The sequence below is a fragment of the Bison bison genome, unplaced genomic scaffold (assembly GCF_000754665.1).
Source record: "Bison bison bison isolate TAMUID 2011002044 unplaced genomic scaffold, Bison_UMD1.0 scf7180017864451, whole genome shotgun sequence".
Taxonomy (NCBI): domain Eukaryota; kingdom Metazoa; phylum Chordata; class Mammalia; order Artiodactyla; family Bovidae; genus Bison; species Bison bison.
The window spans coordinates 88,803-101,144 of record NW_011495013.1 but is presented as its reverse complement, the minus strand read 5'-3'; the positions used below and the strand labels follow the sequence as shown (position 1 = coordinate 101,144).

Here is a 12,342-nt window from a genome sequence, read left to right as displayed (position 1 = left end):
GATGATCCAGCGGATGTTGGCAGTTTGATCTCTGGTTCCTCTGTCTTTTCTAAAACCAGCTTGAACATCTGGAAGTTCATGGTTCCCGTACTGTTGAAGCCTGGCTTAGAGAATTCTGAGCATTACTTTGCTAGCATGTGAGATGAGTGCAATTGTGCAGTAGTTTGAACATTTTTTGGCATTGCCTTTCTTTGGGACTGGAATGAAAACTGATCTTTTCCAGTCCTGTGGCCACTGCTGAGTTTTCCAAATTTGCTGGCATATTGTGTGCAGCACTTTCACAGCATCATCTTCTAGGATTTGAAAGAGCTCAACTGGAATTCGACCACCTCCACTAGCTTCGTTCGTAGTGCTGCTTCCTAAGGCCCACTTGACTTCGCAATCCAGGATGTCTGGCTCTAGGTGAGTGATCATACCATCGTGATTACCTGGGTCATGAAGGTCTTTTTTATATAGTTCTTCTGTGTATTCTTATCACCTCTTCTTAATATCTTCTGCTTCTGTTAGGTCCATACCATTTCTGTCCTTTACTGTACCCATCTCTGCATGAAATGTTCCCTTGGTATCTCTAATTTTCTTGAAGAGATCTCTAGTCTTTCCCATTCTATTGTCTTCCTCTATTTCTTTGCACTGATCACTGAGGAAGACTTTCTTATCTCTCCTTGCTATTCTTTGGAACTCTGCATTCAAATGGGTATGTCTTTACAATCTCAAAAAGTTGTGTAAATCAACAAAAAGTTATGTGACTCTACAATCTCAAAAAGTTTAATTTTGAAAAAGAGTATGTAAAACTAAAAATTCAGTTTCTCAGTCATACTTGTTACATTTCAAGTGCTCGATAGCTACATGTGGTTAATGACTATCATATCACATGTGAACTTTTCCATAAGCACTGTTCTAAAATATAAGTTCCATGAGGCAAATGAATATCTCATTTTAGAAAGTTAAGAAGTTTCATTTACAGAAAGTACAAACTGAATGCCATAAAGAAAAAGAAGTACTAAACACATCTAGCCACATTTAAATATAAAATACCTGTATATCAAGAAAAAAGTTAAAATATGTATAACATATAGTAACTGTTTTCAATTTCTTCCCCTTCATCCTTTCTTAAACATGATTTTGCCCTACCATTTCTACCACTATACTAAAAACTGCTCATATCTAAATCACCAATAACCAATGTAGATGATCAAAGTCAAAGATAAAAGGTCTAATCCACCAGGAAGATAAAGCAATTCTAAGTTTGTATTCAACAGTAAAAGCCCTCTCTCTCTAACTATTATAACAAGGAGGTTCCCACCTCAGCCACTACCCTGCTCCTCACACATACATAGAGGAGAGGAAGGAGAAAGAAAAGGGAGAGAAAAAGCAGTAATAACATAAAAGATTTGAGTCATGTAGTATAACTTGACTTAGTATCTAAATAACACCGAATCCAATAACCACAGAATATTATTTTCAAGGTCATAGAGAATTATGCAAGAATCAATAGCGAAAATGTAACTAGAAAACAAAATTATATGAAAATTAAGAAACATACATCAATACAAAGACAAATTCATTATGTAAATTACATATTAATACTGATTTTAAAAGAATTATTAATAACTATAAATTATAAACAAATAAAAACAGTATACATCCATATATGTAAGATACAATTATAGTCATGCATAGAAGAGCATACAAATACATATATTAAAAAAGAAAGGCTAAAAAAATCAATGATCTAAAATAGATTTATTGAATTTTTATAGCTCCAGAAACTATACGCAAAATACCCTATGTACTCTGTACACCCCAATATGACTGATTGTACATAAACCGTATCCATGCCCTACTCAATCATTTCTTTCCTACCAACTACCTCCCACCAAAAAGTCTCTATCGTCTCCTACCTTTAAAAATTCTAATTCTAAAAAGTTCACATTCCTGTACTGGAAAAACTGTTTGAAATCTGATTTCTCAATGCACCCTGAATTATTAACTCAGAATTCTTAACTGAGTTAATAGGAGAATTCTTAACTCAGGCTGTCCAAACTCCCAGTATTTCCTAAGCAGTTTGTTTCTTAAAAGCAGTTTACATTCACTATTTCAACTTGCCGCTTTCTGCTGACTTCTTGATCCAGTGTAATCTGTCCCCTGCATCTAGTAGTTTTTCTCTGGCTGCCCTTCTCAGTTTCCATCATTGATCTCTTTTCTTCTGTTCGCTCTTTCAAGTATGATTGCTACCCCAGGTTCTATTCCCAACCATCTGCTCCACCACTTTTTTCTAGGTCCATCCAAACCCACTGCTTCCATACCTATGACTCCAGCTAAGAATTCTCTCCCAACTCCAACATAGTTAACTGCTTTGAGGTAGGAGATAAGATAGGCCCTTGGGCTGGACAGTTGGTATTTGTTAAGCAGAGTAAAACTGAAACTGTTTCCCTCAGACAGACCAAGGATAAAAGCTACCAGCAAAAGCTGAGCTCTGTTGAAGTGAACAGATAAGATAACCACTCCTGAGTCAAGGAAAACTTCCCTGTCTGCACATGAGTAGGAAGGCTCCTTCGGGGGGTCAAAAAAGGAGAGAGCACCACCCCTCAGTAAGTGTGGACACACCCCCACAGGCCTCTGAGGTAGAATTCAACTTAGCAAAAGTTGCACACACATGTTGGAGAAGGTCCTAGGGCAGGTCAGATGGGAAAAAGGAACAAGATAATTTGCCAAAGGTAAACAAAGACCTTGAAAGACTATCCTATATAAGTGATTTAAATCACCTCTTTATTGTGCTGCTTCTCATACACTTACTCTCCCAATGTGTATTTCTGCCTTGTGTGTGCGCGCGCGCTTGGTCTTACTTCAGTCTTAATATCAACAAGTTTAAAATAAACAAGTGTGCTCTCCCACTTGTGGTGCTGTGTCTCTAATAATAAACTTTTATCTGTTTTTTTACAGTTTTTGCCTCCTTGAAACATTCTTGCTTTCACACAGGAGCAAGAGTCAGGGCCATTTTGCTTCTAGACACCAAGGTCTAGTGATTTTCTAGCCTGGTTTTCATCCAGGCTGCTGCTACTGCTAAGTCGCTTCAGTTGTGTCCGACTCCGTGCGACCCCATAGACGGCAGCCATCAGGCTCCGCCGTCCCTGGGATTCTCCAGGCAAGAACACTGCAGTGGGTTGCCATTTCCTTCTCCAATGCATGAAAGGGAAAAGTGAAAGTGAAGTCGGTCAGTCGTCGCGTCTGACTCTTAGTGACCCCACGGACTGCAGCCTACCAGGCTCCTCCGTTCATGGGATTTTCCAGGCAAAAGTACTGGAGTGGGGTGCCGTTGCCTTCTCCGTCATCCAGGCTACCCACATTCAATTCTTAGGCAGGGAACTAAGATCTCTCTTCAGGACTATTCACTGATGTCTCTGTGAGTTCAGCCTCACAGACATATCTACTTGGACACTACTTAGCCAACAAAGGTTCGTCTAGTCAAGGCTATGGTTTTTCCTGTGGTCATGTATGGATGTGACAGTTGGACTGTGAAGAAGGCTGAGCGCCGAAGAATTGATGCTTCTGAACTGTGGTGTTGGAGAAGACTCTTGAGAGTCCCTTGGACTGCAAGGAGATCCAACCAGTCCATTCTGAAGGAGATCAGCCCTGGGATTTCTTTGGAAGGAATGATGTTAAAGCTGAAACTCCAGTACTTTGGCCACCTCATGCGAAGAGTTGACTCATTGGTAAAGACTCTGATGCTGGGAGGGATTGGGGGCAAGAGGAGAAGGGGAAGACAGAGGATGAGATGGCTAGATGGCATCACTGACTCGATGGATGTGAGTCTCAGTGAACTCCGGGAGTTGGTGATGGACAGGGAGGCCTGGCGTGCTGCGATTCATGGGGTCGCAAAGGGTCAGACACGACTGAGCGACTGATCTGATCTGATCTGATAGGCACTTCAGTCCTAAGAGTTCCAACTTAAAATGCTTCAGTGACTCTACAGCTCCCTAGACCAAGTTTCAACTTTCCAACTGTAAAGCATTCAAGGACTTCTATGATTTGGCCTCTTACCTACCCCTACTCATCTCTTCCTCTAGTCTTCCTCAGGTACCCTCTGCTTCTCCTATATCTAATTATTTGTTTCCCAAAGTAGACCACTTCACATCTCTGTGCCTCACACATGTTCCACACAAAAGTTCCTCTACCCCATCCTACCCAATCCTTATTTCTTGGCTCAAGTAACTTTCTTTCACGAAAGTTTTCCACTATCCCGAAGTCTGATCTACACAGAGCTGCTGGTGCTGCTGCTGCTGCTAAGTCGCTGCAGTCATGTCCGACTCTGTACAACCCCACAGATGGCAGCCCATCAGGCTCCGCCGTCCCTGGGATTCTCCAGGCAAGAACACTGGAGTGGGTTGCCATTTTCTTCTCCAATGCATGAAAGTAAAACATGAAAGCGAAGTCGCTCAGTCATGTCCGACTCTTAGCAACCCCATGGACTGCAGCCTACCAGACTCCTCCATCCATGGATTTTCCAGGCAGGAGTACTGGAGTGGGGTGCCATTGCCTTCTCCGACACAGAGCTGCTACTGCATCTTAAATATACCTCTATCTTAGCATCTGTGTACTTGTTTGTTTAGACTGCTAGTCTATAAGCATCTCACAATATGTTCTTATTTAGCAAACAAGAGCTTAATAAATATTTGTTATATGCCAGCAAAAAACAAAAAGTCAATTTAGTTCTTTAAAATATTGGACTTACCATTTCAGTAGCTTGACTACTCAGGTCCATAATACAGGGCATCTCTTTCCCATGAAGAAAATATCTAGGAAAATAAATTTGAAATCAGAAGGGTGGTTAAGATTCAGAATGAATATTCTCTGCCCAGAACTCCTTCCCCCTTACTCCACCAGGGGCCTAATTTCTGCTAACAGACCCCTGGCCAAGTAAGTAAGCACATCACATGACTTAGGCTGAACTAGGCATATACCTCATCCCCTCAGCTGCAGGAATTGGTCAAGGGACAGGCACGTGACCAAATCTATCTAGAGCCTCTGATGGGAGTAGCTAAGTAATAAGTCTGTGCTCAGGAACCAGGTCCCAACATATGGAGAAGCATACCGGAGTAGGAGAGATGGTGCCAGTGTCACAGATGATAAGTACAGGAAGGACTGAGAATTCCCTGAGAGTCCAGTGGTTAGGACTTTGCACTTTCACTGCCAACTCTGACCGTGGTCAGGGAACTAAGATCTGCATCTTTTCTGTAAAAGGACCTACACAGTATGCCTTTCCTACTTAGAAAACTTGCATCTATCAGATAGGTCTTTCTCTTCCCTACTAGGTAAACCCCAATATTACTATTTAATTCCCTTTTAATACAATCTACGCAAACCACATCTCTTTTCTTTTGTGGCTACAGCATGTGGGATCTTAGTTCAAGGATGTGGGATCAACCCATGCCCCCTGCAGTGGAAGGGAGAAGTCTTAGCCACTGGAAAGCCAGGGAAATTCCTCATGTCATGGTTTAAGGTAGTCAGTTTACTTCTTTCTTTTGTTACACTCTAACCAGGACACGGTGAGATGACAATGAGCAATTACAATGAGAATGTAGAATGCTAGGGAAAGTAGAGGACTGGCTTCCCAGGAGAGGCGTCACCTCTGTGGAGATCTGAAAAATAAGTATGAGTTAACAAAACCAAAGGGGAGGGAAGCAGGGAGCAAAGGAAGACGTTCTAGACAGAGGAAAGCTTCTGTACTCAAGTAGATTTAGCAAATTTGGCATCTTGAGAGAGAGATGAAGTAACTGAATATGACTAGCAAATTGAGGGCAAAAGGAAAAAGTGACAGGATGAAGAAGTCAACAGATGCCAGATCATGATCCTGAAAGCCAAATTAAGAAGTTCAGACTTCAACCTGAAGGCAATGAAAAGCCATACACACAAAAAAGGTTTTGAGCTGAGGAGTTAAGGGTTTAAATGTGTTAGATTACTCCAGCAACAGTGGGATAAAGTAGATGGGAAGGCAAGACTGGAAGCAGGGATAACCACTTAGGAGGCTACTGTGGCAATCCAGGTAAGAGATGATGCTGACCACTAAGTAGGATAGTAGTCTGGGAATGGAAAAAAGATACAGATTCAAGAGAGATTAAGGAGACGGGGCTTCCCTGGCAGTCCAGTAGTTAAGACGCCAAGCCGCCACTGCAGGGAACGTGAAGGTCAGGGAATGAAGATCCTGTAGGCCTCACAATGTGGCCAAAAAAAAAGGAGAGATACTAAGGAGCAAGAATCCAACAGGGCTCAGTGATCTATTAGAAAATGAAAAGAAGAAAAGGAACAGCCCAGGCTTCTGCCAAGTTATTATTAGCAGTGCCTACTACTTATCAAATTCTTACCACATATGCATTATCTCTTATAATGTTCCCCTAGGAAGAAGAGGTAGTTTGTTTCATATTTTTGGTTTGAGGCTGAGAAAGGGAAGGTTGATAATCACTATAGTTTGGGATATGCTCAGTCTGGGTCACCTGTGAAATACAAATGAACGTGTTATGAAGGTAGACGATAACCTGAGTCAATTTATCAAGAAACGGCTCTGGGTTGGAGACGTAAGAATTATCTACATACAGATAGTAACTGGGAGAAATATTTTTTAAGAGTAAATATCTTCTTTAACTCTGAACTTCTACTGCTGGGGGCTCGGGTTCAAATCCTGGTTGGGGAACTAAGATCCCACATGCCATGCAGCAAGGTCAAAAAAAAAAAAGAAAAAAAAATCTCCTTTATTCATGCCAATATTTATTTAATACCTACACAACTATAGCTTTGGAACTAGAATTAAGGGGGAAAAAATGAGTAAAATTCAGTGAAACTCACAGTTACTATTCGGAAGGGGTAGTTCCATATAGCAGTAAGTGGATAGTGGAAATACTACATTAAAGGTTCAGAGGTAAGATGATGAGTATGTGATTACCTCTGCTGGGGGAAGAAAGCAAAGCAAACTTTACAACATATACCACCTAAATTTTGAAGGTCAGCAGAGAGTTTAAGAGGGGTAAGGCAGGGAGAACAGTGAAGACACTACAGCCAGAAGAAACAAATTTGAAGACAAAAGAAAAAAAATTTTAAAAGATAGCCTGCTTCAGAACAAAAAAAAAATTAAATATTATTCATATCAGTCTCCCAAGCTAATTCTTAAATTTAATAAATAGAGTGAACATATTTTAAAAAAATTTTAAAGACACATGGGGAAAATTCATTCTAATACTATATCATATTAAAGTAACATTGTGAGATTAAATGATACAGCTACAAAAATCCAATAAAAGATGGAAGGATCATTATTAAAAGTTAAGAGTCCAGATATAATCCTAATGACATTTGGCTTACTCATTGTCTGGCATTGTAAATATATTAAAAATTCAATCTCTTCTTTAATTCCTAATAAAACTACTACCACAGGCATTTAATAATGTGATCTGCTAAGATCCAATGTTTGATCTGATGAACTGAAATTCTTCCCAAGACTTACAATGTGAGTTTGCATATAAAAAGCTGAATAGAAGAAAGGCAAAGATGGTAGCTCTTTTCTAAAATTCACATTGACTTATAAATGGTTACTGCTTTGCATATCAAAAGATGCATAACCATAGATAATCATGAAGAAAAGGGAGATTTTAAGAGAAAATCCTCACACAGTATTAAAAAAAAATGCCCCTTCACTGACACTATTTATTTAGCCTCTATTGTGTACGGATACTATGCCTACTTCAATAAAGAGAAAACATTCCATAACTTAAGCCCCATTTTTCTATGAAGTCCAGTATTTAGTCCTCTTTGCTACCCCCTTCAAAGCAGCTAAAGTCAACAGGTGCACAAACTGACATTCGTTAAGTACTAAATGCTGATTTGTCCCGGGTTTTGTTTTATACGTCTTTTTTCATGAACTAAAGTGTAGTACTCTTATGGAAAAGCAGCCATTTCTTTCCTATTCTTTTCACCATCTCCATCACCGTAGCCCCCACACCCCGCCGTCCTAGCACGGCCACTTGAATAATAAAGCTCTGGCAAAGGAACAAAAAAATGTTTATTTAATTTGACCTTGCAAAACGGGCAAAGAAAATTGAACCACCTTGATTATCAAAACACAAACACATGACGTTTACATTTCTTAACGCTTTTAAGAATTATTTCATTGAAAATTGAAAGATGAGAGTTAAAATGAGTTACAAAAGAGAGCCAGGCGTTTGAGAGAAAAACAATGGAAATAATAAAAACAGAATGAAAAGGCTGCTGTTAAGATGAAAAAAAAAAAAAACATTTTTTTAAGTGGGGGGCGAGAGGCAGCTGCAAATCAGCCACTGTTTTCTGAGAAGCCAGGTTCATCTCCAAGATTTTCTTCTCTAAGCTCAACCAATCCCCACCTTTTCTGAGTTATCCAGTCTCCAGGCAAGCAGCGCTTCTTGATTGGCTTAAAGATGCCGAGTAGAAAAACCAGCCAATCCTGTCTTGAAGTCAGAATTGTGCTATGGAGACATTACAACCACTGCATGGCGAGAATGTGTACAAACCTGTCCGTGCCACAAATATCAGATTCTAGTTCTAAAGACTGTTGCAGAAAAGAAGATTCTTCCAAGCCAACACTGAGCGTGATCTGGCATTTACACTTTTTAAAATTACTCTCTCTTTCTGAGAGAGAGAGAGAAAAAAGAAAAATTTAAAAAAATAAAAATACCACGTTTTAACCAAAAGAGCTTAAGGAATAAACTGCCCCGGGTCGGATGACTTACTCTACCTAAGACGGATTTTCAAAGGGACCTCTCTGGAGAGTCCGGATCACAGTAGGGCTCAAGGAGGGAGTCAGTGAGGATCAAAGTTGCCGTGGGGGAGGGTGGTATGGACGACGATCAAAGAGACACAGATACCAGTAACCGGGAATGCCTCCCCACAGTACCCAAAATCAGAACTTGCAGAGTGAAAGAATGTTTGGATTTGAAGTGAGTAAATAAAACGGCTGTGCTAGGGCTACGTGCTCCGGAGGGTGGCCCCAAGTTCCAAGAAGGTTCCGCCTGGGAAAGCCAAAGGAGCTCGGAGGGCCGCCAGGTCAAGTCCCAACGGGAACTAACAGGGAAGCCCCGGGGGGGCGAGAGGGGTGTGTCAAGGGCCCAGAGGCCCGCTGGGGCCGGGAAGCCAGGAAAGCGGCCACTGCCTCCGCCTTCACCCGACCTCGGGCGGCGAGCCAGGGCCCGCCTCTCACCGACGCCTCACTTCCCTTCCGCCCGGGCTACCGGGCCCGCGGGCCGGACTGGAGATCGCCGCGCCGGACCTCCACGTCCGGAGGTTGGGGTTTCCGTCCCAGCGCCTCCCGCTGCTGCCTCAGGCCCTCCGCTCGGGTTTGGGGACCCCGGGATCCCCCTTCTTCCCGACCCTCAGCCCAGCCCCGCGCTCCGCCTCCCACCCGCCGCCTTTACCTGCTCCAGAAGCAGGCGGAGGGCGTCGAGGCCGGGGCCGCGTCGTCGAGTGTGCGACGCGGCGACGCGGGTCCGCAGCCCTTTCCCGCCGCCACCACAGCGCTCTCCGGCGCGGCGCAGGGTTGGCGAGCGCGACGGCCGCCGGGGGGAGACGCGCGGCGGGCGCCTGGCGGGGAGACACTGCCGCTCTCCGTCCGGCCGGGGAAGAGCAGCCTCACAGCAGCCAGCCGCGAGAGGGCGGGTGGGCGGCCGAATGGGGAGGGGTCTCGGAGAGCAGGGAAGGGCTGCCACGTCGCCCAGGTGGATCGCTGCTCTCCGCCTCCCCCGCCCCCGCCGGCTTCGGGCCGCGACCTCTGGTTCGTTCTCGGGCTCAGGTGGGGCGCGTCGGCCCGCCCCGCCTTGGTGGCCCCGGTGACCCCGGCCCGCAGGCTCCCGCCTCTCCGTCTCCCCTCAGTGAGCAGGTCCCGGCCTGGCCCATTCTGCCTTATCGGGCCCGCCCTCCCCCGCCTCGAGCGAAAGCCTGACGTGTTTCTCCCTTCCCTTGTCATGGGGTCACACGGAGGAGCAAGCCCTTTCCAATGTGTCGGGGTTTCGAGGAAGGCGGGAGTCGTTGTGAGCTAGGGAACGCAGCAATAGGGGCCTGAAATTTCTGCGGAAATAAACTGCGCGATAACCACAGCCGTACCTACAGCCTCTTTCACTCTCTCCCAATCCCCCAAAAGCAAAAACAGAAACACAAAGTCGTACTCGCTGGTCGCGGCGGGCCCGCCAGGTCGCGGGTCCCGGCGGCAAGTTGAGAACGACCGCGAGGCGGACCAGGCGGCCTCGGCGTAGCCTAACTGGGCAGTTGACTCTGGGCGAGCGAGGCCACGGCGGCGGCTGGCGCGCGAACCCCGCCTCCGCGCGCGCCGAGCTGTCCGCGGGAGGTTTCCGGGCGCGCGGCCCGCTGCCCCTCTGCGCGCTCGGGAGTCGGACGCAGCGTGGCCGCTTTGGAGCCGGGAGACAAAGAGGTTGGCCGCGGTCGCGGCAGGGGCGGGGGGCTGCCTAGCACCAACCGGCGCGGCCCATGTGCCTTCTGAACAAGCTGATGGAAGCACAAAAAAACAGAGCTTGTTTGCAACGTAGGACCGCAGGCGCTGACCTTTGCCCTGCTTAGAGCTTCAGTTTTCAGGTGCCGAGAAAAAGGAAGGAGGTTTTCTTCGCTTTTGCGATCTCTGTGTTGTTAGACTGTCACCCAAGCCTGCTCCATTTTTTTTTCCTCCTAAATTCTACCTTCCTTGGTTTCCTGCTATGTGTTCTATCGTGAAATGTTCAGTGTTTTCGGGTACACGAATTTTTTCCCCCTTGTTTTCTGATAGTGGTGATTATGGTTAAATTCGTTTTTTGCCCCGCCCTCTGTTCCCTTCTCTTTGCAATTACTTTTTGTTCCGTCGTCAGTGTTTTTCGTAGAGAAACGAAATAGTCCCCGGACAGACATGAAAGAGACAGTCTGTCGATGTTGTTATAGTAATTGCTTTAAACTGAATGGAAATTTGGGAGGAAATGTAAGTGAATTTTTATCTTCATTTAGGTCTAATTGGAACACTTAACTAAAGAAAACATTCTAGGGTTTTTTTTTTTTTAGAATCTCGAAATATTTAAGCAGAGATCTCGGGATGGTCAATTTTCTAATGAAACCAACCACACTGGGAAGGATTTCTACCCCCCCCCCCTTTGTGTGATTTTTGTATTTTTGAAAAGTTTCCTTGAGCCCCTGTTTAGAAATTACAATGCAAATACCTCTGTTATTGCTTTTATTAATTTCGAAACACAAAAATGTTAACAAAGTACCCCAAATCGCAATATCTATATAACCTTAACATTATGTTGCCTCCTAACAGCCATTAAAAGAGACTAATAACAGTGTTATATGCCACTTGAGGAATGAAAGAATCCTAGTAATTATAAACTTCAAACAAATCTAGAAAGTTAATTTTGTTCATATGAAATATGTTCAGCACGATACTAAAAACTGGCATTTCTTGTTTTTTGCTTTGATCATTGTTAAGGATTTATCACATTCTTAGGTCTGAACAATAAGAAGTAAAGTATTCTTAACACTGGAAAACATATCATCACCCAGGAAGAAAGCGGGGGGAAGTGTTTGCTTAGTATATCAATGAAAGAAAAACATAAATAAAAGTTCAGAAAATCAGACTCTAATAAGGAACAAAGCAGTCTTTACTCAACATTCACAATGCTAGCCTTCGTTTGTGAATATTTATAAAGATTCCCTCCTTCCTTATTGGTTTAAATTCTAAGCCAATAGGAAAAGTACAACACATCTTTTAAAGAGTGAGACATAAGCATTAGGTTAAAACATTGGATAAACGGATTGTTTATCATGCTATTCTTATTTCAGATCGTGTATCTTTTAATTCTAAAGAAGAAATTTAAGAATCTTTGAATTATTGAGTATCTTGATGTAACTTAAATAGCAAGGTGCTACTCCTGGTCACATTCTGCTCTCTGTAATCTTCCTGTTGGTTTTGTTACAATATTTAATTCTCTAAAATGCTAGGTGAATATGAAGAATGGTGAAATACTACTGCTTAATCTTTTAGATAAATAAGGTGAACCCTGGCATTTCTTTAGATGAAAGACCAGCCTTTAAGGAAATAATAAAATTTACATTTTTTTAAATTTCTCAGATTTTTGTAATAAATTTTGTAATTTATTATAAACAAATATTTTATATTTATCTAAAGCATCTTTGATCTGTTTAATGGCTAAATTCTAAGCATGCTTAGAACGTGTGATTTCATCTCAGTCACAAATAATCAATGCCACCTTTGCATTTCTATGCTTTGAATTTGTGAGCTTTCGGCTTAATTATAATTATTTGCATATTTATGGTCTTCCCTGGTGG

General features: G+C 43.1%; 1 protein-coding gene across 1 annotated transcript in view; it reads right to left on the bottom strand.

Moving 5' to 3' along the window:
- LOC105002295 overlaps positions 1–10,299 on the bottom strand; it is a 15,610-nt gene extending 5,311 nt beyond the window's left edge. Inside the window, exons 1-2 of the mRNA XM_010858821.1 lie at positions 9,435–10,299; positions 4,733–4,796 (exon numbers count right to left, since the gene is read on the bottom strand). Coding sequence (XP_010857123.1) covers positions 4,733–4,796; positions 9,435–9,982 — 612 coding nt within the window. The 5' untranslated portion in view covers positions 9,983–10,299. The remainder of the gene's footprint in view (positions 1–4,732; positions 4,797–9,434) is intronic.
- Between the last annotated feature and the right edge of the window lie 2,043 nt (positions 10,300–12,342).